Source organism: Priapulus caudatus, unplaced genomic scaffold, assembly GCF_000485595.1.
Source record: "Priapulus caudatus unplaced genomic scaffold, Priapulus_caudatus-5.0.1 Scaffold386, whole genome shotgun sequence".
Classification (NCBI taxonomy): Eukaryota; Metazoa; Priapulida; class Priapulimorpha; order Priapulimorphida; family Priapulidae; genus Priapulus; species Priapulus caudatus.
Genome location: NW_014577447.1, coordinates 196,465 through 220,661, shown reverse-complemented (window position 1 = coordinate 220,661; position 24,197 = coordinate 196,465). Strand labels below are relative to the sequence as shown.

Sequence of the window (24,197 nt, the reverse complement as noted above, 5' to 3'; positions counted from 1 at the left end):
ATTTAATTGAGCTCACCTCTCGAGGGGTGTAAACCAGACTTGCACGTTTAAACGTTGACCAGGCTCAAGGCAGCCGGCGGATGGTGTGAATTCAAACATCAAAGGCGCTGGCATCTTTGCTCGAATCTTCTTCTTAATGTGCATAGGCATGTGCTTGTCTATCTGTGAATAGTATCTCTGGTAATTTATCACCATTAGCAGCTTCATCATCACATCGAATTATAATAAACATTCCTCAACATGTTATCACAAGACTCTGACCATATCAGGATTCCATTCTTAATCTAGTAATATGTCCATGAATAGAACATTTAGACAGTTTCCATCACAACAGTTACAGCAAATAATTAAATCATTGATGATGATCAGCTTATAATTCATTTAATTATTACTAATTAATATTTAATGTTAACTTTCTCTAAATGGTTCAACGTGAGATGTATGCTACAACCTAACACCCTAATACTTCGCAAACTTACCGGTGCGCAACTGCCAAGCAGATCATTATACAAACAAAATAAAAAATACATAATAAATAAATAATAATAATTTAATAATCTTTTTTTTTAAATATTAAAAATCATTAGAAATATGTTACATATATTAAACACAACAGTCAGCAAACTCAAAACAACGTAAACTAGCACGAACGAAGACCCGGCGGTTATAGCTCGTTACTCACGCTCCTTCTGCTGGAGCCACCGAGCACCGCCGACCACGAACAGGCGACCATGTTGTCATTGTGCAGCTGCAGTGTGACGACGCGCCGCTCGCCGACCTTGACCGAATCAAAGCGCACGTTGGTGGCGGAGACGAGCAGACGCGGCTCGGTGACGACTGCCGACAGATGCACCTGTAGTGATGCGCCTCCAGGTATCTACAGGTGAGTAAAGGTAACATAAGGGTGAATGCATCTATGCAATTTGTATAGGTATGGTCGTGGAATAAAAGGTTCTCTTGAATAACGATTGCTCAGCAAGATGGGTGATGCTCGTCGGCTAAAGATTACTGTAACATTTTACATCTCTATCGTATTGTTATATTGACAAAGAGCTAAAATCTACCTGCTTATGCATTAATAACAAATTCATTACTACACACTCATTAAATGATTAATAGCAATAATGATGTGGCATGATATGGCATAAAATGACATGACGTGCATGAGACATTGTGCATATTATACGTGTACATAAGCTCGCGCGTAGATAGAAATAATGCATATTAACACTTCTTATGTAAAACATACTTGGATGGGAATATCAGCCGTGTACTGGCCAAGTTCCACACTGTCTACCGAAGTGTCTAGAGTGATCTCTAGGTCGACTGTCTCTCCTACTGGTAGGGCTTTAACCCTTCGTGGATTCACCCTCAATTCCTGTCTGCCTCGTTCCATCCGGCCTGCATGGAAGGACACAGGAAAACTCCCTGTATTGGTTGCACGAATCCCTCCAGTGTGCACTCTGCCCTTGACGATGTAACCTAGGTCCATGTTATACCCGGGAAGCTTAACTTTCAGCACTGAGCTGAAATGTAATCACCAGGGACCAGTTGTCAGAAATAGAATTCGTCTTAACATTAACTTTTTCTCTTAGACTATTGACAGAATTTTGCTTATATGTTATGAGGAGATATGGCACAACTTTTCATTCTCGATCGTAACTGGCCCCATTCTGACGACCGGCCTCAAAAGGTTTTAGAACGTTAAAATTTACAAGAGCTTCATAAGTCTTGATTTTCATTTCACTTACATTTAGTTTCCAAAAAATGTACTTATAAATCTTCTACATCTAAAATGTTGCATTGATAATAACATACCGATTCACAATTATACACATTTAAATGCAGCAGATGAATAGAGTTTAGATAAAACAAAGAAAGAAGATTACCTTTGGCACTGCTGGTTATTTGTGTGTAGAACATCCTCAGGTTTAGGTTTGGTCTGTAATGCTTGCATAAGTGCATGCTCTCGCACAAGTAGATGCTCCACCTCAGATTGCTCTACTGCTTCCAGCTGCAAAACATACTCACTCAATACCATCTCTAAACTATCTTCAGTGCAATGATCCATGACTAATAGGCTGTACAAGCTTCCAAAATGAATTTTAAAATCTGATCAATGCACGGTGGTTAAAAACTCACCATTATTCATTCTTTATTTGCTAAGAAATACATTAATTTGCAGATCTTTACATTGTGTAATTCTAACGATGTGTCTTACCTCACTAGGTGGCGTATTTAATGGATGGTTTACTTTCTCCGCAACCATCTGGTATGGCTCAGTTTTCTGTCGAGGGAGATCCAATGTCAGCCGTTGGAACACTCCTTCACATCTGATAGTCACGATCTCTGGTTCGAAATGGCCCACCTGAATCTGCATAAATCATATACGACATATACACCCGTCCATTATATAGAAATACTCGCACATCAACATACAATGTTATGCAGCATTGATTGAAAGAAATTAGAATATATTTACAGTAGAGATTCACGTGAAGCTCCTTCAAGTGGAATCAATTGTGACGATTTTCGCCATATTTTATCTCTGCATTCGAGTTCATACCTTTACAGATTTGCAGAAGGAGTCTGGCACACCCGGCAGGAAATTCACCGTAAACACGCAACTGTCGTCTGCCGCTAAGAAACCACTGTTCGGTACAATGACAGATATGCCCATCTTGCTCCTTACATCATCCCTCCGTTCCTCATTCTCTGGATCTTGGACGGAGAAGTTGAAACCGACCTGACCAATGTTTCTCAAGGTCACCTCTGCAGATGACCACTGATCGAACATCTATGAGAAAGCACCAGTTAGTGTGTACTGTGACTGTACCAGAGACTGTGAGAGAGCACTCACTTCTCAAGCATCTGGACTCCAGACAATCTCTCAACCTAACAGACAAACCACTTTGGCACGAGTTTTCTTTCACACAATTTGTTTATACATAGGTGCATTAATGAGCACCTGACCCATCTTTTTCTACTCTCGAGAAGTAACTATAACCCATTACAGATTTCTTGTCCGAAATTCTCCACTCATGCTCTCCGCTTTCTAAAGTCATAACCTACTATAAAGAAATGATAAAATACAAAGAGTATTCCCCAATGGAAACAAGGTTCACACCTCCTTTCCATAATCGTAATTACTACTCCCACATGTCCAATGATATCCTTAAAACTGAGAGGAATTCCGAAACCATTCTTAGCTACTTTCCAAAGTCAGTACATACTCACAAGTGATAATTCGAAAACAACTATTCCCAAAACATAACAGAATACTTCAGAGAGAAGCAAAATGAAGAGCGATTGCCATTCGAAACCCCCATTCTTACCTGCTTTCTGAATTCCCTACATACTCACAAGTGATAATTCAAAAACAGGCATTCCCAAATCACAACAGCGTTCTTCGGAGAAAAAAGAAAAGAAGGAGCGACCGCCATTCGACCCCCCCCCCCACCTTCGCCCACGGTTCTTGCCTGCTTTCCAAAATCGATGTCCTGTCCGGTGAGTTCATAGCACATGTCCGAGGCGGCGCCGCTCAGCTGCAGCTCGTATGTCGGCCCGCCGTCGACCTCGCACGCAGCCAGTGCCGTAGCGACCACGTCCTCGTGTCCGAAGAAGCTGAGCGTGACTACGTCGCTCTCGCCCGGCTGCAGGCTCCCCCGCAGCGGCAGGATGTCGAACACCTGCTCGAAGCAGCGGGGAGAGGGGGAATATTCCCGTTACACGACGACCCGTGATTTAGTCAAAGGGCTACGCGGTAGAAAGGGCTTGAAAGTCGGTTAAACAATGAGTTAGTGGGCTTTGGGAAAGGGAAGAGGTTTAGGTAGTTTGTGGGGGTGAGGGAGGATCTTTTTTCTTGGAGGTATTGGTGTTTTGTTTCTGTAGCACTTTTAAACTAGTTTTTCGCAATCGTGTATACGGCGGCTGCGCTGCAAGCAAACGTGTGTCGGAAACGTATTCATACAAACCTCTGGAATGGTCAGCGCGCTGTTATCACAAACAACGTTCTCCCACAGCTGCATGGTAGGGCTGGCCCCCATGCTGCCTCCCCACCGACACACTGAACTCATCCTTGTGCTGGGGATCCTCTCAGGCACATCGTCAAATGCCACTCTTGCACGTTTCTGTGAATGGGAATAGGTTAGAACTGAGTATTCACTAACACACTAGTTATACTATGAGGAACGAAACGTACGTGCCACTACACAACGAAAGGTTAGCGTGAAAGGAAATACTAATGACATATACTAGTTTTAGGTCTGTGCTAGTAGGATGACATTAAAGGGACAGTAGCCTCTAGGATTTTACTGCATACAACTGTACTTACTGTATAACAAATCGTCTATATCCACACGTATTTGTTACCAGATACCTAATTTAATTGTTATAATAAATTACACATCAACGCTACGAAATTTGAACGGCGCCATGACACCCGCGACCGTGCTGCCACTCCGAAAAAGTTGCGTATTTGACAATTTATTTTGCACGTTACAGACCGAGGGCTAATCACAAAAAGTGCAATTATATTTATACCTAAATGCTATTTAACCGAACGATATTCATTTTAGGGCAAATTTATCCATATTACAACTAAAACTATATGTCGTTTATAAGATATTACAATCCTTTTGCTTTTAAATGAATAAATAAGAAACACCCTCGGTCTGTAGCCCTTGGCTGAAAAATGGTTTTGCGCAACTTATCAGATCGTGCGCTTTGAGTGGCGCCACCGTCGTTGTAATCAAACTGTAGTTGTTAGTTTTAAAACATTTTTAAACAATATTTCTAATGGTGATTGAACCATGAAACTTCTTATGTAGCATAATTATAACCTAAATTAGCTGAAAATAACCCTATAACCTAGAGTAAACTCTCCCTTTAAGCATGTAGTAAAATGACATTAGCTGATGCATTACTGTAGGTTTAGCTGCTCCAGCATTAGCAACATTGGAAACAGATGTCCCCTGCTCAAAATCGCCAGTTGCTTCCCTCGCCTTCTCCTCCTCTTCTTCATTCTCTTCCCCCTTGTCCTCCTCTCCTTCCTCATCCTCTTCGCTATCGGCCAGGTCGATCACAATCTGTGGAGGCGAGGAGCACCGCGTGACGGGGGGCGTGCCGGCTCGCGCGCGCGTGATGCCCGGGTCGTGCGGGTCGACGTGGAACGACCATGCGTAGCTCACCGGCACGGGGCTCGTGTTGGTCACCGTAACGCGCCGCGTCGTCTCCGTGCCGTTCAGCACGCAGCCGAAGTCGACGGCGCGCCGCTCGAAGCGCAGGTTTGGGAAGCCGACCTCGCCGCGCAGCGCCACGCTGTCGACGTGCGGATGCTGCGCGTACGTGACGGTCAGCGAACTCTCGGCGACCCTGCTGTGCCGGTCGTCCCGGTACGACGGGTCGAAGCGCACGGCGACGGCGCGCGACGCCCCCGGCTCGAGCGCGAGCGTCATCTCGTGCGTCGTCTCGTCGTCGGCAGCAACAAGGCCGAACGGGTGGTCGGCGCGTAACCGCGGCGACAGCAACAGCGACGAGACGTTCTCGAGGACGAGCTCGCGCGTCTGTACGCAGAGGGCGCCGCCAGCGGGCAGCCGCACGCTGAAGAGCAGCTGCTTCGTCGAGAACGCCACCAGGGGGCTGACGAACTCGGCGCGCACGTCGACGGCCATCACGCGCTCCTTGCCGCTGCAGCGCCCGATGATCGCGTGGCAAAGCAGGCGCTCGGCAGCCGCCAGGGGGCGCCGGCTGAGTGCGACGAGTTCGACGTCGGCGCTCTCGCCCGGCTCGAGCATCAGCCGCGTCGGCGCCATCGCGAAGACGGGCGGCGGGGGCGCCACCGGCCGCGCATCGCCGCGCACGCGCACGGGCAGGTGGCCGGCCGTACTCCACGTGATCTGGTGGTGGCGGCGGCCGCGGTTCGTTAGCCGGTATTTGCGCGAGAGCGGGAAGTTGCTGAAGTGGTAGCCGAGGTCGGCAACGGGTCCCAGCGGTGGCTCGGACACGATCGTTGTGCCCTGACCGATGGCCGAGGTCGGGATGGTGATCGACTGACCGTTCTCGATGTCGATCTGGACTCTGTCCTGAAATCTGACAAGACGAGACGACGATTGACGACGACGAGTTCGTCATTACTAACTCAAGTAATAATCAACACGTAAATATTATTCGTGTACGTAATGATACAAATAACGTAGTTAATTTGATGGTAATCGACAACTTTTCATACGTTTTCTTATCACTATCGTACCAGCGTAACATGTTAACGGTTGCAATAATTTCATTTGATTTACAGTAGAGGAATAATTCAATATTTGCTAATTGCAAAAAGCAATTTCAATAAATTTAACCATGTTCCTATTTCATTTAAGTCCCCATATACATAAACAGGTTGGACCTCACTAGTCTGGCATGGGCTGGGTCCGGCCGAATCGGTGGTTCAGAACAATGATTTTACTCTGGCCAGGTCTTATAACATGTCTAACCTGTACACACACACACATAAAAGTGTTAGACTACTAGATAGATGATATATACATTACTATATGATGTGGCTCTACCAACTCTCCTATTATATGCATGATATATATATATATTGCATGCACAGACTCACCGGACACTGTCATCCAGGTACGCAGTTATAGTAAGCTCCAGCGATTCGCGTGGATTGACTACAGCGCCATCTGGGTTTATCTTCCATACCGAGCCAGGCCGCAACTGTAAACAACAGTACGACAATCATTGCCGACACATGATGCTCCCCATGGTGACTAACTGTTGCATCAGCCACAAGGTCACGACAAGTTATTTTAGATGTCACTCCAGATAAATGCATACATAGAGGAGTGCGTTTCATCACGATCCTTGATTTATATATTATATATAGCATATTATATTAGAATTTATATAATTTTTATCAATGATTTCAATGATTAGCTGACAGAAGCATTATGTCTTACCATGTAAGCAACGAATTCTGCTGGAATTAGAGATTCATTTGATAATGTGACAGTCTTCTTGATGTGTGTGAGCACAGGAGTAACGCCCCAGTCCAGTGACAGGACCGAGCAATGTACCACGGGACCTTCTCCAATACAGCACAACTTGGCTTGCTAGTCAATCACAACATGAGTACAAGACATTATAGCAGAAGAAATAATTTCATTTCATAATACACAATTTACATCATCCAATCTATCAAATATTTAATTATATGAAACTACTAGCAACCTGGCATAGTTGGTGTTCAGCATACCAAGTACTGATAATACTACGCAGGCATTCAACAACATCAGATCACAATAAAAAAGTGAGATGGCATTCCTAAGGGAAGGCGCAAATTTCGCATGTGCATGCAAGCACTAATGCTGACAACAAATTTTGGTTTTGCTCACCAGGGGCGCTGCCTCAACACCATCGACCTGTACAGAGACGATGGCAGATACAGAATCCAGGCTCTTCATCTCAAACACTATCGGTACTGCTTTTAGAGATAGCGGTGGTATTTCACCCTAAATAATAATTTTAAAAATTTTTCTCGAAGCAGTTCCCGAACGGATGGGAGAACTGATGCAATTCTCGTACGAATGGACCGAATTCTGTGGCACGATAAAAGAGACTGAGCATGAAATTTCTGGTGTTATAAATTTTAATATATATATAAATAGATACAAATATTGAGATGTAAACGAGAATACATAGGAGTGCAAAAAAATGTAACTTTAGTGTCATTAAAAGAACATGTCCTCCATGATAACGAACATATGATTAATTACAGTTCGCTGGCTAGGGCACCTTTAACGTAGATATTGGGGGGGGGGGGCACGTTCGCGTACCTCCGGCTCAGCACAGGTGTATGTGATCTCGTCTAGATGCTGGTTCTGTGCACGAACGCTGTATCTGCCAGGAAGGTTGCTGCAGTTTCTCAGCTGTATTGCACAGCGGTATGGACAGCCGATGAAGCAGCGACCACACTGTACTCTGCTATCCACTACCTCAATGACAGGCACAACAGACCTGAAAGACGAACAAACAATTAATGCATGCGGGAAGCTGCTATGTGGATGGTGGAGTGACAGGGTAGACAGACCTGCGGTAAGGTGATACGGTGATGAAATTCATACGTTGCAGCAAAATCTTCAGCAATACTAAAAGTAGTGTGATTTTTTCGTCTTCGTTTTCTTATACCACTTGTTGCAAGAATTCGGCCTCTACAAGTGGTATGTTCTGCAAGTGGTCACCTATTAAATAGTCTACCCACTAAATAGCATACCTAGCAGAAATTGGAAGAGCCAGCATATCTGATCCGATTTCATCGACATCCACAACCAGTGATGTTTCATATTTTCTGATGTTCTTGACAATCAAACTCACCTAACGTGGCCAAGAAAATTAAATTGTCATTCACACTGGCTAGAAATCCCCACTTTTAGATTACATCTCATTACAATTGAATCAATAATGAATATATATATACATTCATGATTACATATATATAGCAGTGTAAGAATTAGTTAATACATCCACAGCTGTATGTAATGCATAAGATTAATTCATATTCACCTTTATATTTTCTGAGCTTTGTGCTGCAACAGAGCCCGTAGATGGCGCTACTGTGAACTCGGCGTCTTCGTCTTGAGAAATTCTCAGGTTGAATTTCATGGCCACTAGGGACGTGTTGAAGAGTTTCACAATAGCTGTATTCTCAAAACCTAAGAATAGCATTCAATTTACATGCCTTTACTTGGTTGGAGAACATACAGAGTTATTAAATAGTCAGTTTTCTCACTACTATATTACACAAACTTTCAACAAGAATCTCTCTAGTTATACGTCCGTACATGCACAGATAGTTTTATTCTTGTGTAATCGCTATACAGTGCTCAATTTTAAGGTTTTTTTGGGGTTGTCCGGAGGACAACCAAGAGACCCAAAAGGGTTGTCCCTCAAGAGTTTTGGTTGTCCGGATATTATTTAAACATGTGCTGCATGCGCTCTGCTCACGTGATGCTCAGTGCTGTAAAGCAAAAGGCCTAATCATGTACATTTTGTACGTATTGCAGTGACAGCAGACACGGCCATTCGCATTGTTTCACTCATTATATGAAGATAATAAAATATTGGTAATGTGTAAATGATGCTGGGATCAATGACGTATAATAATAGTAATTAAAAGTTGCATAAAATTTATTTCATAACATTTACATTAACTACTAACATTACACTACTAACATTAATAACATTACTAACACTGTGTCATGTCACAGCTAGATGAGCAAAAATTGAAAATTAACACGAAACAAATTGTGTTGTTAAACATGTAATGTTATACTTTGTATCAAGCAAGCCAGACAATGCGTATAGACATGTACGTTTGCAGCGTATTGTGCAACCCTGGCCGTATGTAAAATGAACGCGCGCATTATGAATATAAATTTTTTATAGAGGTTGGACACCGGACAACCACGGAAGCAATTTGTAGTTGCCCGAGAGAAAATCCAGTCGTCACGGACGACCGGACGACTGTTAAAATTGAGCCCTGCTATATATACCATAGGAGACTTTTCCAAAATCCAGCACTGATTTGTCAAAGTGGAATGAGGGTCCAATCACTGTTCCCCTATAAAGCGGAATGATAAAATGTGCGCTAGTAACTACAGATTCATTGTCGACATCATTCACATAAACGTATTTTAATAATCCACTTATCAAAACACTAACTACAAGCTGTGATACCGGCAGATGTCTGTCCACCTGCAACTCGAGCACGCTGTAACACGTTCGAATGGCGTGACGGAGCAAGGTGGCCACTGAACTTACTTGAACGAAATGCGAAGTGGTTCCTCGCAGTTGTTCACGGCCAGGAGGAACTCTTCGGCGAATTCTCCTAGTGTCGAACACGTGAAGACGACGAGGACGGATTGATAGTTCTTCGGCTGGATGACGGCTTCAGCCGGCACAAAGCTAAAATGCTTACCAAACGTCGACGTGGAGGGCAACCACGAGCAAGTTGCGTCAATGTCGCCCTTGTTCGCCAGCACCACCTGGAGGCAATCGACGTTATTACACAAACTGTAACATCACTCCTGGCTATTACAAGCAAAACGAATCAATAATCGACAACCTTTCGTCGCGTTTGTACATACCTACACGTTTTAGAAATGTATGCACAAGGGTTGATGGTTTTCAGTTAATATTTGTAAATTAGAAAATAAGTTAGTAACATCAATTAAGAATTCCGTGGCAATATCCTCACATACACGTTACCGTGGCAACATCCTCACATACACGTTACCGTGGCAACATCCTCACATACATGTTAGGTGTATCATTCGGAGCTACCCAACTTTCAGTCTTTTCCATATTTAATCAGGACTACTCAATACACCCTCATGTGTACTCCCGATTCACCATGCCGTCCGATTGAACCTTACTTCCCTTACACAAGCAACACTTTACCCTGATCTACGACGATTACCTCGTACGAGTGTCTAGAACCGATGAAGACCTTGCCAACGTCTACCACATCGTACGACAGCTGCACCTTGGGTCCGACGCCTTCCCCCGTCATGCGCAGTGGAAGGCGGGACTCGCGACCCGTGACCTCGCAGTACGCGATGGTCGTGCACAGCCGGGCGGCCCGCGGCGTGAACGTCACTGTCACGTCCGCGCTCGAGTTTGGCCAGATTTCTCCCTGCTGGGGGCTGACGGTGAAGGCACTGTGGGTGAACAGCATGCTGTCCCCCTCGACGATCTAGAACACACACACACACACACATGCCGTTCGAGATGAATCACAGCTTAGCCTAGTTTCCCATCATGTGCTTCACTAAGAATTACATGACATTTATCTTGCTAAACTACAGTTTTGTTGAAGTTCGCGTGAACTGGTCCTGTGGTATCCTGGTATGTGGAAAACACTGACTCACATTCTTTCGTGTACAATATAGTGTGCTACGTTAACACACTGTTGAAATATATGATAGGGTCATAACAGACAAACAAGAGAGAAGAGACAACTCTGACCCTTTTTCGGTGTTGGTAAGTGCGGCTAAGCACAGGCAATTGACTGATCATGGTGGGGTCCACTTGGCATTCTTGCATGAACTGGGAGAGCTCAGAGGTTTCAGAATTCTCCAGTTCTGCATAGAATCTGCAACCGTAAAACACATAACTAACACAAACTGCAGTTCACGTGAAAATCCGCAAAACTAAAGAAGCCGTTAGACAGTCGACGATATCCACGGCATCAACCCCGAAGCGACTGCTTCACTTGCTATGCCTTTGCCCCATAAATCCCAGGTAGCATAAGTACCCCCTCTTTCATCAACATAAAAGTGCTCGTAAAAAATAATTGTTTTAATACCACTTCTTCGAAAACATATGACTTGATATGCCCTCCAACTTACCGTACCACTTTAAAATCTCCGAATAATCCGAGGGCAACACTTGCCTTGCCCCCCGAAAAACTAAAATCGACCCCCGAGAAGGACGAGCACCGCGGCGTGTGATCACCTGTTCTTCTGCAGCTCTTCCTCCTGAGGCGTGGCGTGCGGCTTCCACTGGTAGCGCGCGATGAAGCCGCTGCGATTGTGGATCGTCACCGTGCGCTCGCTGCTGCGCGACACCGACGTGCTCTCCATGCGCACTGAGCTCCTGTCGAGGCGCACGTTGGCATCCGCCGCGGAGCCGTGCAGCATCACCCGCACGCGCTCGCCTGCAAGCACGCCGCCGGTTACCGTCACAGACGTGCGGGAACCGTGTCGGGGACACGAGGACCGAACACGTGACGTCCGCGTGTTTTTTTTTTTTAACGAGTAGTACAGGAGTACGAAAAAGAAGTAGAACAAGTATAATATAGAAGTATAGCAGTAGTAACATAAGTAATAGAAGTACAGGTCCACAATCTTTTATCGGAAACCAATTTGGGATTTGGAAATTTCTGATTTCAGAAAGGTATAGTACGATATATGCACGTACCGTATATTACGGTAATAGCATATAGCGGACGTCACTGGGAGCACCCCGTAAAGAAATCATTCCTATTTCGGTAGCGAATCTTATGAATATGCACACTGAGTATGATAAATAAAGACTGAAGCATCATAGTATATTTAGCATTAGTCTATTACAGTTTATCTTTCATGCCGTACACACGGAATAGCGGATAATAGATTTTGGATCTGTATGTGCATGTGTTTGTGTGTCAGTGCCATGCTACAGGCTACTGGAATACTATATCGGTATACTAGCTGAACAATTGTTATGAAAGTAATAATAACAGAGAGAAGGAAAGGAGGAACTGCTCAAACTAAGCAATAGCTTGCCTGTATCATAGGACACATCCATCCAGCTGGAGTGGTCGCCCGCAAAGCTCGGTGTAAACTGTATGGTTACTTGAAGGGAGTCACCCTCTGCAAGCAATCCGGTCGATGGCTCAACGGAAAAAGGCCTGTAAATTAAACATCATGCTCGAATTGACCATAACTTATTCACTTCAGATTGGATAGTCACAAAGACGTCGACCTCACTGTTTTAGGCGCGCTTACGAGTACAGAATGACATGTTACTCTGCACGTTCTCTCTAACACATTTCCAAACCGATTAACAGGGAAAAGAAACTCACTCATCATGCAAGACATGCTGAAAAATTAGGAAACACTGAAACACTGAATCTGAACTTTCGCGAAGATTTCACATGCCCAGCGGTAGACCGGCAGCCCTACCTGTCGGCATGTGCCGAGAACTTGGCCTCGCAGCGGCCAATGTTGCGCAGGAGAAATGTCTTGCTGGCCGGATGCTTGACGGGAACACTGGGGAACTGGACGACGTCAGGGAAGTCTAGCACTGCACGTGGACCGATCGCCCTGATTGGGATCGTGAATGTCTCTCTATCGGTGCGACACACAAGCTCGTGGCTGTAGTCCTGAGCAAATCACACACACGCACCCACGACTATCATATACCTCGCTTACTATACGTTTCTGAGGCACGTCAGCTATGTGAATCTACGTAACGTGCTAAACGGCCTTATTATTACAGCGTGCTTACAGAGAGGTTATAGAGGCTTTGCATTATTTAATGCAAGGCATAAGATGGGAAACTACGAAGATGGCTGAGGAGAGAGTATAGTTAGTTCTTTTCAATAATGTTGGACTAAATGTTTGTGGAATGAAACTAGACTTACTATTAAATTGTTTATTAAATAATTGCAAATAATTTTCTTTGTCCATTAAAATAAAATCTACTGAATGAGGTATCATTAAGCGAGTTATGCCACCGTATATCTGTGGTTTAAAAAGGCAAGACATCCTGCCTGTTTCCTGAAGTTCAACAGCGATCGATATTTTGCTCGGACACAATGACAGTACAAAAATATTTATAGGGTGAATTCACAAAGAGCTCAGATATATTTCCAAGCTAATTTCACACCTTGAGGCGATCAGCCAAATACCAGCTGTGATATGCTCATATATGCATATTCATTGATTCTCTGTAGATACCTTGTTCTCCTGTGCCGTGAACCTCACAGAGACTGATACTGTCATCCCTGGTGCTACTTTCTGTCCAGAACCACCATGACAGATGATTTTGAAATATGGTGAGTCTGCTAGTGTCACGTGCACTGATCTGCCAACCTTAGGTAGAACATATCAAACAAGCATTTGAAATACGTAGAATAATAACATGAAATGTATTAGAGAAGCCGCAGTATCTTTTTAGTGCCTCTTACCTCGGATGGGTAAAGTGTGGCAGCCAGAGAAACGATTTCATACACATGTCATCGCGTACCTTGTCCCTGTTACGGAGCATGAAGGGGATTTCATACATCTCGCATGGCTGAAAGTTCTGGAACACAATCTCTGATGGTATTGGTTCAAAACCAATGTTGTCATTCCTCCCCTGCAAACAAAATGTATACATACATACAAGATTATAACTATGAATATAATCTATAAATGACATTAGAGGAGAGATAATTGGCACGTTAAATAACAATATTCTTAATCATTCAATATAGGTAGGCCCTTTAGCAACATGTATAAAAGAACATCCTCCACTTACACTTGCATCCCCAGTCTGAATTATAAATCTCTGTGACTGTGTACGTGACTGTGTTAGTAGTGCAAGTCTGTCATGTGTAGTCAGAGACATCTGCTGCATGAAGGCAGAAGGGGTCATGTGCTGGAAAGGTAATTGAAAATCACATTGGAAATGGGATAATATAACAATATATCTCAACATATTATGAGTATTTTATTACTATTATTTGTCATCCTACTAATAATGAAACAAATTAAAGATTTTTTTTTTATCAAATTATACTATACTCACCTTTATGTTACTAATTCACTATACACTTCATTACTATACCCACTACTACGATTTATATGCAACTGTCTTCCTTTTTAAATTGTAGTGTGTGCGTGCATGTATGGTGTGTGTGTGCCTTATTCCAGTACCTCACTGTCTTCTGAAGATTTGTTTGGATTTCCACATTTCTGCATGCTCAGGCTTTGGCCCATCAAACCTGGTGGCACATATGTATTATCTGCATCTCCCATCATTCTGCCGTCCTTGATTATGCACGGATAGAGAGTAATTCTCTGCCACTATGCATTCGCTGGCAGGATACGTCCTTCAGACTAAAAATAATGTAATTAAAATCACATAAAAACAGTTAGGATAGTGCCTAGGTTTGAACAAATGCTAGGAAATACTCACCACAGTATCATGTAGGTTCCTGAGCCATGTTTTATTAGGACATGCCATTAAGTACTGCCTTAACCCTATAACTATATAAAAGATGCAACTGGAAGCCACGTGACTCAACCATTGGCAACTGGTATTATGGAACATAGTACACCCTATGTCAAAATTCCCCATTGATATGTCGTGAGCAATCATATGACATGTAATTGTGCATAAATAGAAGAACCCAGTCACTATACTCAGGACTGTAGCTAACAGAGCACAAGGGGGAATCCCCCCTCCTTCATTGTAGACACTGTTCCATGGTCAATGGCAAATTGTCCATAATTAAGTCACCTAGCTGCCCAGAGAAAACAGCCTGCCCATGGCTTTGCATCCAAGAAAAATTGGTACGGTACAAGGATGCCCAAGAGGCTATATATATATGCCCTGATACTGATAGTGTGTTTACATGTCAACAATGATTTATAAATTATAGCGATGAGAACCTATAACTGCAAGTATAAGTTCAATGCTGATCTTGTGGTATTTTGAAACTTCGTTGAAATTTTTCTTCAAAGTCCAGTGCCCTAGGACTATATCAATGAATGACTTAAATTACTTTGATGAGTTCTAATCTACCTAATTCTCACAAATTTATCTCTTGATGTTGTCTGCTATTGCATGTCTACCACTGCTAATAATTCTGGACTTGCTTCCAGTCACAATCTCGACATAACTATATAGGGCCATTAATTTCATTATTATGACGTGGAATCACACGATGATTGCACATTGTTATGATTGTACTTTAGGGCTGGCAGAATTGGCCACAGGCACTTGGAGCATCTCAGTAAAGAAAAATCATGCTAAATAAACACGAAATGTATTTACTACCAGTCTTAATGTTTCTCTATCCTTTTCGCTTATTATTGCCAATAATTTCCTGTAAATGCCGTTCAAATCAAATGCTTTATATACACTTATACATAAGCGTAAAAATGCAGCGGCGTAAGTCACTAAGTGCGGTGTACGTGTGTTGCATGGGAGCATTTGAACGGAATTTACAGGAAATTATCGGCAATAATACTAATAGGGCTGCGAGTGAGAGGGTCTATATGTCACCCAGGGTACTGCCGGAACGTACCCTGTCCCTGGGTACGGTCTGGTATACCGGAACGTACCCTGGTACTATCTAATAGTAATATGCCGGACCGTACCTCACCTACTCCAGTAACGTAACGAGTCTAGGAAGTCGCCTACACCTACTCCCTAACCCTAACCATATCAGATAGTTAACCAGGGTACCCGGTGTATACGTTCCAGACTCCAGTATACCGGACCGTACCCAGGGTACGTTCCGGCAGTAACCTGGGGGACATAGACCCTATGAGTATGAGTATGAGCAATAATACTAATAGTAATACGCCGAAAGAGAGGGCCAAAGAGGGCTGGCCTAAAGAAACAAAAATAGGGGTAGTAAATAGGGTACATTTCGTGTTTATTTAGCAATATTTTTCTTTATTGAGACGCTCCAAGTGCTTGTGGCATTGGCGTATATGATCATGTACAAATGAATTTGTACACAAACTTGTAAATACAACTTGTACTTTTGTAACTTGTAATTGTAGGTATGTATTACCTAGTATTACTATTAATCTATTATTTTATAAATCACTAGGTCCTAAATCAGTGAATGGCTAATCAGTGAATCAATCAATTAATGAATTTGAATTTTCTCACTTTTTATTGTATTGGCAGTGTCACTGGACGGTTACAGTAAGATACTATTAATTTATAACATGTTATAAATTGCACTGTCACAATGACGCCTACTACACTAAATTTCATACTTATTTTAATTTACGGCGACAACGAACATGACCATCACTTTCGGAAAAGTTTTGATGTTGCTAGCCACGCCGGTGACGTTTGCAAATCGTGTTTTTCATTGGCTACTGAAACTAGAAAAATATTGTATAAGTACGCTGCCACTACGATAGAAGGCTATGATAGCCACTACGATAAAGGTGTAGTATAAACTTAAATAAATCTAATTTATAGAACACTAATTTCGTTTTATTAATGAGTTTTGCGTTTAATTATAGTACAACGTACAGCAAAACAGCAACTGCTAGGCCTACTGAACTATATAATGTGCGGTAACGTCACAGCAACCGGAATACGTGATTCGCCGAAGGCCCTTCGCATCCGCTTTTGAGTTTTCGTCAGTTTCAGTTGCGCACATTTTTGTAGAAATTAACAAATTTAAACATGAAACTTTATTCGTCAGAGCATATATTTAGGTATGTTTTTATAAGTTTATTACAGTTAGTTTGGGTAAATACATAAATTTATTTACAAAGAACCCTAAACTTCAACACGCTGTACTGTAGAGTGTAGGCCGTGACACAGTTTATCATGTTATTGTTAACGCAATGTCCAGTGACCTTCACCTCTGACGCAGTAGTAATTAAAGTATAATAAAAATAGGATCGCGTATAACGAAAGTTATTATTTCCAGAAAATTTATCCTAATGCCAAATGGTCGCAAAGTATGCCCAGGAGTTGTATGTCAGAGGCTTTACGTTGTAACTTGTATGTCAGAGCTGATTTGGCGCAAAGGCTTGGAACGTCTCAATATTGACAATAATAAAAAGGTAAATAAACACGAAATGTATTTACTACCAAAGTCTTCATGTTTCTCTACTCTATTTCGCTTATTATTGCCGATAATTACCCGTAAATGCCGGCCAAATGCTCATCTGCAACACACAAGTACACCACGTGCCCGCCCTGTGCACAAACAACATGAAATGTGAATAAGAGAGCAGGTAGGAAAGCGTGATCGCAAAATTTGCTCGACGCTCGCTTTATTTAACACCACAGCACGAATACACATCCAACAGCTTCATCTTGTTAGGCTCTAGAACTATAGGCCCGGCTCCGTCCGCCGCAGAAACATTTCCGGCAGGATTTCACGAGATATCTCTGGCGGGAATAGGTAAGAACAAAGGCCAGAGTTATAATTTGAACAAGTGAACATTTAGCTAGACATAGTACCGCAAGATTGAAAGCTGTTGGATGTGTTATTCGTGCTGTGAAGGTGTGAAATGAAGCGAGCGTCGAGCGAATTTTGCGATCACGGCTTTCATACCTGCTCTCTTATTCATGTTGTTTGTGCACAGGGCGGGCGTGCGTGTTACTTGTGTTTTGCAGATGAGCATTTGACCGGCATTTACGGGTAATTATCGGCCATAATAGGCAAAAGAGAGTAGAGAAACATTAAGACTGGTAGTAAATACATTTCGTGTTTATTTACCATTGTTTTTTTTTATTGAGACGTTCCAAGTGCCTGTGATTTGGCGGATGGGTCCGGTTCGCCGCCCGAAGCAGTATAACTTCAAAAACAAGAATTCACTGCTTAAATTTATGTCTCTGACATACACGCCTATAGGCATATTTTTTGACAGTTTGCATTAGCAGGGCTCGACCTTAACTTTTTTTTTCAGGTGGCCGCCGGGCACTTGAGTATGAAGATTCAGGTGGCCAAATGGATTTTCAGGTGGCCCAATAATTTATTTGTATCTCTAATATGGTAATGTGTTTGGCAAATAATCGCAATAACATAACTAGATTAGGCGACAACAACAAAGAAAGAACAAAACCCTGACTGAGTTAAATAAGTTTCAAATATTAAAAAAGCTTTCAAATTCTCTGGCAGTATCTTTATTAAGTAGCAGAACTCATGCGACATGTCATAAGATGTCAATAAAACTGTCTTCAATCATTCAATGTCAGTGTGACTGTCATCTGAACCTTCTGATGAATCAGAATCAATTTCTGACATGGGGTCAGACCCATCAGAGTCTGGCTCAGCTGCTGGTCTCTTTTGCACCCATTCTGGCCTCCGTGATCGATTCCCCGAAGTATACCACAGGTTGACGGCTGGTATAGGGTCAAATTGTGCAACACTTGGGGAATGAAGAATGATTAGAATGGAGTCGGTGACACTTGCATCCTTGAGGGAAGTGCGGAGAGAGCTCTTCACCAACTTAAGGCGGCTGAACCCGCGCTCTGCTTCTGCTGAGCTGCTGAATACTCAGCAGTAGGTGCCATCAGTGCGCAGATATTGGGTAACTCCTCCTTGAGTTTCAGGGATGGAGTGTGCCCACGGATGGTCCTTTCTGTTCTTCTTGGCATACTCATTCTTGCTTGAGTAAGTCCCACTTTACACCAAGAGCGTCGACGACTGACTACCCCAGCATCCTTCAGCACTGCTTCAAAGTGGTGGCGAAGAGTCTGCACTGCTTCATCCCCAAAGTCCTCATCAGCTTCATGTTCTTGTGGCCAGAATGTGAAGCTGAGGATCTGCATTGCTGGCCAGCACTTCATCATTCATGTCAAGCATCTGCCAAGCAAAGAGCTCTCTAGGCCATCTACCTAACTGCACCAGTCCTGCTTCAATGTTGTCACTCCTGTCAACTCAAATTCCGCCACTATGGAAAGTGTCATCGAAGTTTTGCAGACGTGGTGATGATTTCTTTGCTCCTGTATTTCTTGAGGTTGTTTAATTACATGTCTATAGATGCAACCACATCAACGACAGTGGACTGTGATCGCTGTGCTGTCAGTGAACACTTTGAGGACGTCGTCACAACATCCAGCATAAAGTGTGCAAAGAAACCCATCCTTCCGTTGCAGCTGGCTTCAAGTACCCTTTGCTTCGCTCTGGCAATCTGTTGTTACTCCTGGTTGTGCTTGAAGCTGATGCAGTTGAGTTGTGTGGCATGGTATCCGCCCTCAGGAAATTCTCCAGAGCACGTTGCAGTGAGGTAACCACCGTGTCCTTTCCAACCCTGGTTGGGAATAGCTGTGGGACTCCACGGCATCTGCTGCCTCTTTCAGTGAGCTTCTGTTCTTGGAGCTGTTCTTGTAGAAGAGATACAAGTTGAGCAGTAGCGAGTTGGACAGTATTGCAGAGAGAGATATTCTTGACTGCATCTTTGAATGCCAGCTCAAGCCTATGGGCATGCAGTGCACTGCTTGTAGGGGCTGGACTGAGCTCTTCAGCCGAGAAGCCACTCCTCCTTTCTTCCCCAACATCACCGCTGCCCACTGCGAACAAAACCTACCAGCTTTTTGGCTAATGGAAGCTCTATCCACTTGTAATCTCTCTGACAGTGAGTGAAGATGGCCTCAGTGATAGACTATGGCATCAGCAGTAACAACTCCCACAACTGCCACAAACTCATTGTATACCGAGCCGTCACAAGCATGACGAAGGTAGATGATTTCGTCTTCAGTCACGGACGCATCAGTCGTTCCATCACTGATAATGGAAATAAACTTCGACTGTTGAACACGCTTCATCATCTCCCTTCGCTCAACCTGAAAAAAAAGTTTCAATCAGGGATAGGGCAGCAGGTCATTTCCCGTCATGATAATTCAAGGTAAAAATTACAATCGATGGTTATGTATTATTTTTGTAGTGACTAGTATTTGTGATATCTTAAAAAAAACAAATGTATTTTTATCTGGACCCCTATGAAAACCAGCTATGCTGATAGGGCGCTCCGCCCATGTGATAAAATTTAAAAAAAATACTCTAGTTGTACACATACTAAGAAAAACCCACACGCACGCACGCACGCACACACACACACACACGAAATCAGTTAAGAAAGCTTGAGAATTATTCTATAATCAAAGCTTGAAAAATTATATTATAGACAAAATATATAACAAATAAACCCACTTCTGCAATGAAGCTGGTGAAGATTCGAGCTATTTGTCAGTTCGATAAGAGAGCCAACATCCAGCCCTTTGGCTTCATCCAACGACGTCATCCACACGAAGTCAGTGAATGGTCGACAGTGCTTCGCCATCGCATGCGCGTTTCGGAAGAGGATTACCAGACGATCCAGAACTTTCTCGTTCATCTTCTGAACCATCTTCTCCGCCTTCGACGTCCCTGGTAATGCCTCTCTGGCGGCCTTCATTTCTAGGCGCGCCGCGATGGTTATCACTTTCGTCGTGTCTCTTGTATCGAGTAAGTTTGAAGGTGTCAGTCCATCATGAAAGATATTCTTTCCTTTCCCTGTTTCTCTGTCATTTTTATCTCTCTAACAATTCGGCAAAAACATGACGCCATTGTCGTCGTCATACGCGAGCCACTTGAACTCCCGCTCCCACTCTTTTCTGTAGCTGCGCTTTCTCTTCTCCTCTTCATACTCTCGATCACCTTCCCTTTTTCTTTTGTCCCTGTCTTCTTTGGGGTTTGACAAAAATCGCCACATCATAAAATCAAATATCGTAACCAAAATCAAAGATGAAACAACACTCTGTACGCACAAATTAATTGCGCAACGAACCAACACAGCTGATGGGTAGCGAATGGATTGCACGTGCACTACGGTTTTGATTTAGACCAAGTAAAGCATTGTTTCTTATTTCAATTCACTTTCTTAGAATCTGCTTCCAGTAAACCACACGTACACACACACGCGCACGCGCACGGGCACACGCACACACACGAATGCGAAAGTAAAACACGAATGCGAAAGCGAATAGATTGCACGTGCATTACGGTTTTGATTTAGACCAAGTAAAGCATTGTTTCTTGTTTCGATTCACTTTCTCAGAATCTGCTTCCAGTAAACCACACGTACACACACACACACACACGCACGCACGCGCACGCACACGCACACACACGCGCACACACGCGCACACACACGCACGCGCACACGCACACGCACGCACACACACACACACGTACACACACGTACACGTACATGTACGCACGCGCACACGCACACACACACGTACACGTACACACACGCACACGCACACACACACACACACACACACACACAACGCGCGCGCGTGCGCGCACAAGCACACGCACGCATACACACACATCGCAACAGTGTTAGAGCTTAAAATAAAACCTACTCGCTAAACTGGGCGAGTGAGTCAATAAGTTAACTCGCCCAATCACGGAATCTGTTACTAGCCCAAATTTTAAAACAAAATGCTTGTCAAACAATAATGAAAAAACACAAAAACACCATTGATTTAAACTACACATGTAATTCATTGATCACTTTTCTCAAAAATTCAAGGCACCGTCTCCTCTGAAAGTTCCTGTTTTCATTTTATTTAATTTACTTTTATTCTCGGGCTGCGATGGGGCACATCAATGAAAGCCACGTCACGCCGATTTTATGACTTGTACACCTAAGGCTACGTGACTTTTAACAATCCTGCACTCCCCCCCCCCTCCCATACATCAATCAATATGCGCCCAGGCACGTATACACAGCCACGCGTGCTGGCGCTGCACGCTTTCGCGGGCTGATTTCTCGGCGACCTTTGATAATATATAGTGAGGATGTCGTTGTGATAGACGCCTCTTACAACTGTATTTCATCAATGTTGGGATATATGAACGTAAGGAACCAACATATTTGATTAAAGTTCCAGACAAATTATTTTTACTCGCCAACATGGGCGATCAGCATTAGCTTTCTCTTAGCGGCTCCTCGTCCCGGAACGCGGTCGCGTAGCCACGGCCTATTTTTATTGTGGCCAGCGGGCCACCAACCAACAAGTTTCAGGTGGCCCGACGCCCGTTTCAGGTGGCCATTGGCACCGGGCCACCGTTAAGTCGTCGAGCCCTGATTAGGATCAATTTTATTGAACCAATATAACCTTCGATATACACGATCCTATTTTTTACTACTGCGTCAAAGGTGAGCCGTGAGGTGGGCACTCGATGCAACACGCTGAACCGAGGCCTATTTTTAGATGTGCGTATGCTGCGTACAACTGCATATGTGGATGACAAAATATAAAAATATGAAAAATATTTAACTATAGCCTCGTTCACACGAGACCTCGTATTTCTGAAATACCGGATTGCGAAATACCGTATCTGAGACAAATACGCGGCCGACGCGTTCAGCACGCTGATTCGCGGCTCCAGAAAATACGGTATTTGCGAGCTGTGAGCTGCTTTTAGTAACAATAGCAAACAATGTGAAAATAAACAATGCAATGCTCGCACTCAACTGCGCGAATAAAATACCGTAACTGGTCCGGCTTGACTGTCCAGCTCGCGTTAGCATCTGGAACTGTCGAGCCGCCGGACCCAGTCTAAAAATACGCGGCTCTTAGGAAATGCGCGGTATTTAGCGTTCACACGAGGAAATGCGCGGTCCAAGAAATCCGGTATTTCTCAAGCACGGCAAATTATTCGGGGTCTGGGAAGTCTCGTATTTACATGAAATACCGGATCTGTTTAGATACCGTATTTCTTGGGCCTCGTATTTTGCCTCGAGTGAACGCTAAATACCGGATTTCTTGCTACGTGTGAATGCGGCTTATGACATCCTAGGAAAAAAAACGAACGATCTCCGAACTGCTGGCATTTCTCTTGTCTCTGGGCAAGAAACGGAAGTGCGCATGCCGATGCGACCTCGGTTCAGTGTGTTGCATCGAGTGCCTACCTGAGCCGTGAGGCCTGAGGAGTGAGGGCACTGGTGAAATTGACCCACCTGCCAATTCGGCTTGCATTGTGGCGATTTTACTCGCGTGGAGGTCGGCCAATTTGGCTCGAGTCGAGATGACCCACCTGGAGATCGGGCAGCTCTACTCACGCCGTCACGGCTAATTCATTTGAGATGTGGTAACATGTATCACAGGCTCCAACGTCGAAACGTCTATTATTATTATTATTATTAAATATTTATTGCAAATAGTTCAATTACAAATACATGTACTGAAAACGGCTTTTTACATGGGTCAAAAATCTGATGGATGCAATAGTGTTGAGATGTTAAAATGATTAAATTTCCATGTTTTCTTGATTTTAGTGCAATATTTGTAAGATATGATAGGTGGTTATTTCTGTGTGGTTTGTTAAGGTGGTTGATGTATTTGTATATAAATATAATAGTGTGTAGTATTTGTATTCTATTAGAGGCACTTTTACTTGTTCTATAATTCTAGTATCTGCACCTGCCCATCTATATGATGTACCATTTTTGTGAGAATAACCTTTCATTATGTGTAGAGCATAATTTTGCAGTTTGTTTAGTCTATCGACAGCCTGCGTGTAAGTTAGTCAATTTATGATAGATGCATGAGTTCAGGGTTCTCCAAGAGCTCCAAGAGATCATCGAGCCCCGCCATCCTAAAATGCACCCGCCACTCTAAATATCATAGCTCCCGGACCCCCCTAGCACGCAAACCGCCTTCGGCGATTTGCAACTAGGACCGTTAAGGCAGCACCTCCATGCTATAATGAAAAAGCTTGGAGAACCCTGGAGTTATATATATATATATCAATAGCTCATAATAGAGAAGAGTATGACACCGTTTTAACAGCGTTTTGCATAGTTTTCAACTTGTAAATATTCTATCAATATGTGAATAAATATATTCAAACTTTACCTTGTTTTCTTCTATGATTCTTCCTTAAAGCCGCACAATGCGCATCC

General features: G+C 43.4%; 2 protein-coding genes across 2 annotated transcripts in view; one reads left to right on the top strand and one right to left on the bottom strand.

Moving 5' to 3' along the window:
- Window positions 1-14,526, bottom strand: part of LOC106809808 (hydrocephalus-inducing protein homolog) — a 59,725-nt gene extending 45,199 nt beyond the window's left edge. The window contains 26 exon segments of the mRNA XM_014813016.1: window positions 683-877; window positions 1,250-1,526; window positions 1,890-2,014; window positions 2,222-2,374; window positions 2,567-2,797; window positions 3,480-3,689; window positions 3,975-4,130; window positions 5,085-5,786; window positions 5,868-6,090; window positions 6,614-6,717; window positions 6,960-7,112; window positions 7,395-7,511; window positions 7,836-8,016; window positions 8,273-8,373; window positions 8,563-8,711; window positions 9,552-9,619; window positions 9,820-10,043; window positions 10,478-10,753; window positions 11,026-11,152; window positions 11,515-11,716; window positions 12,327-12,451; window positions 12,726-12,925; window positions 13,503-13,637; window positions 13,792-13,902; window positions 14,065-14,184; window positions 14,463-14,526. Coding sequence (XP_014668502.1) covers window positions 683-877; window positions 1,250-1,526; window positions 1,890-2,014; window positions 2,222-2,374; window positions 2,567-2,797; window positions 3,480-3,689; window positions 3,975-4,130; window positions 5,085-5,786; window positions 5,868-6,090; window positions 6,614-6,717; window positions 6,960-7,112; window positions 7,395-7,511; window positions 7,836-8,016; window positions 8,273-8,373; window positions 8,563-8,711; window positions 9,552-9,619; window positions 9,820-10,043; window positions 10,478-10,753; window positions 11,026-11,152; window positions 11,515-11,716; window positions 12,327-12,451; window positions 12,726-12,925; window positions 13,503-13,637; window positions 13,792-13,902; window positions 14,065-14,184; window positions 14,463-14,507 — 4,710 coding nt within the window. The 5' untranslated portion in view covers window positions 14,508-14,526.
- A 2,373-nt stretch (window positions 14,527-16,899) lies between these two features.
- Window positions 16,900-24,197, top strand: part of LOC106809811 (protein slowmo-like) — an 11,981-nt gene continuing 4,683 nt past the window's right edge. The window contains exon 1 of the mRNA XM_014813021.1: window positions 16,900-16,997. Within this exon, the coding sequence (XP_014668507.1) occupies window positions 16,966-16,997 (32 nt within the window). The 5' untranslated portion in view covers window positions 16,900-16,965. The remainder of the gene's footprint in view (window positions 16,998-24,197) is intronic.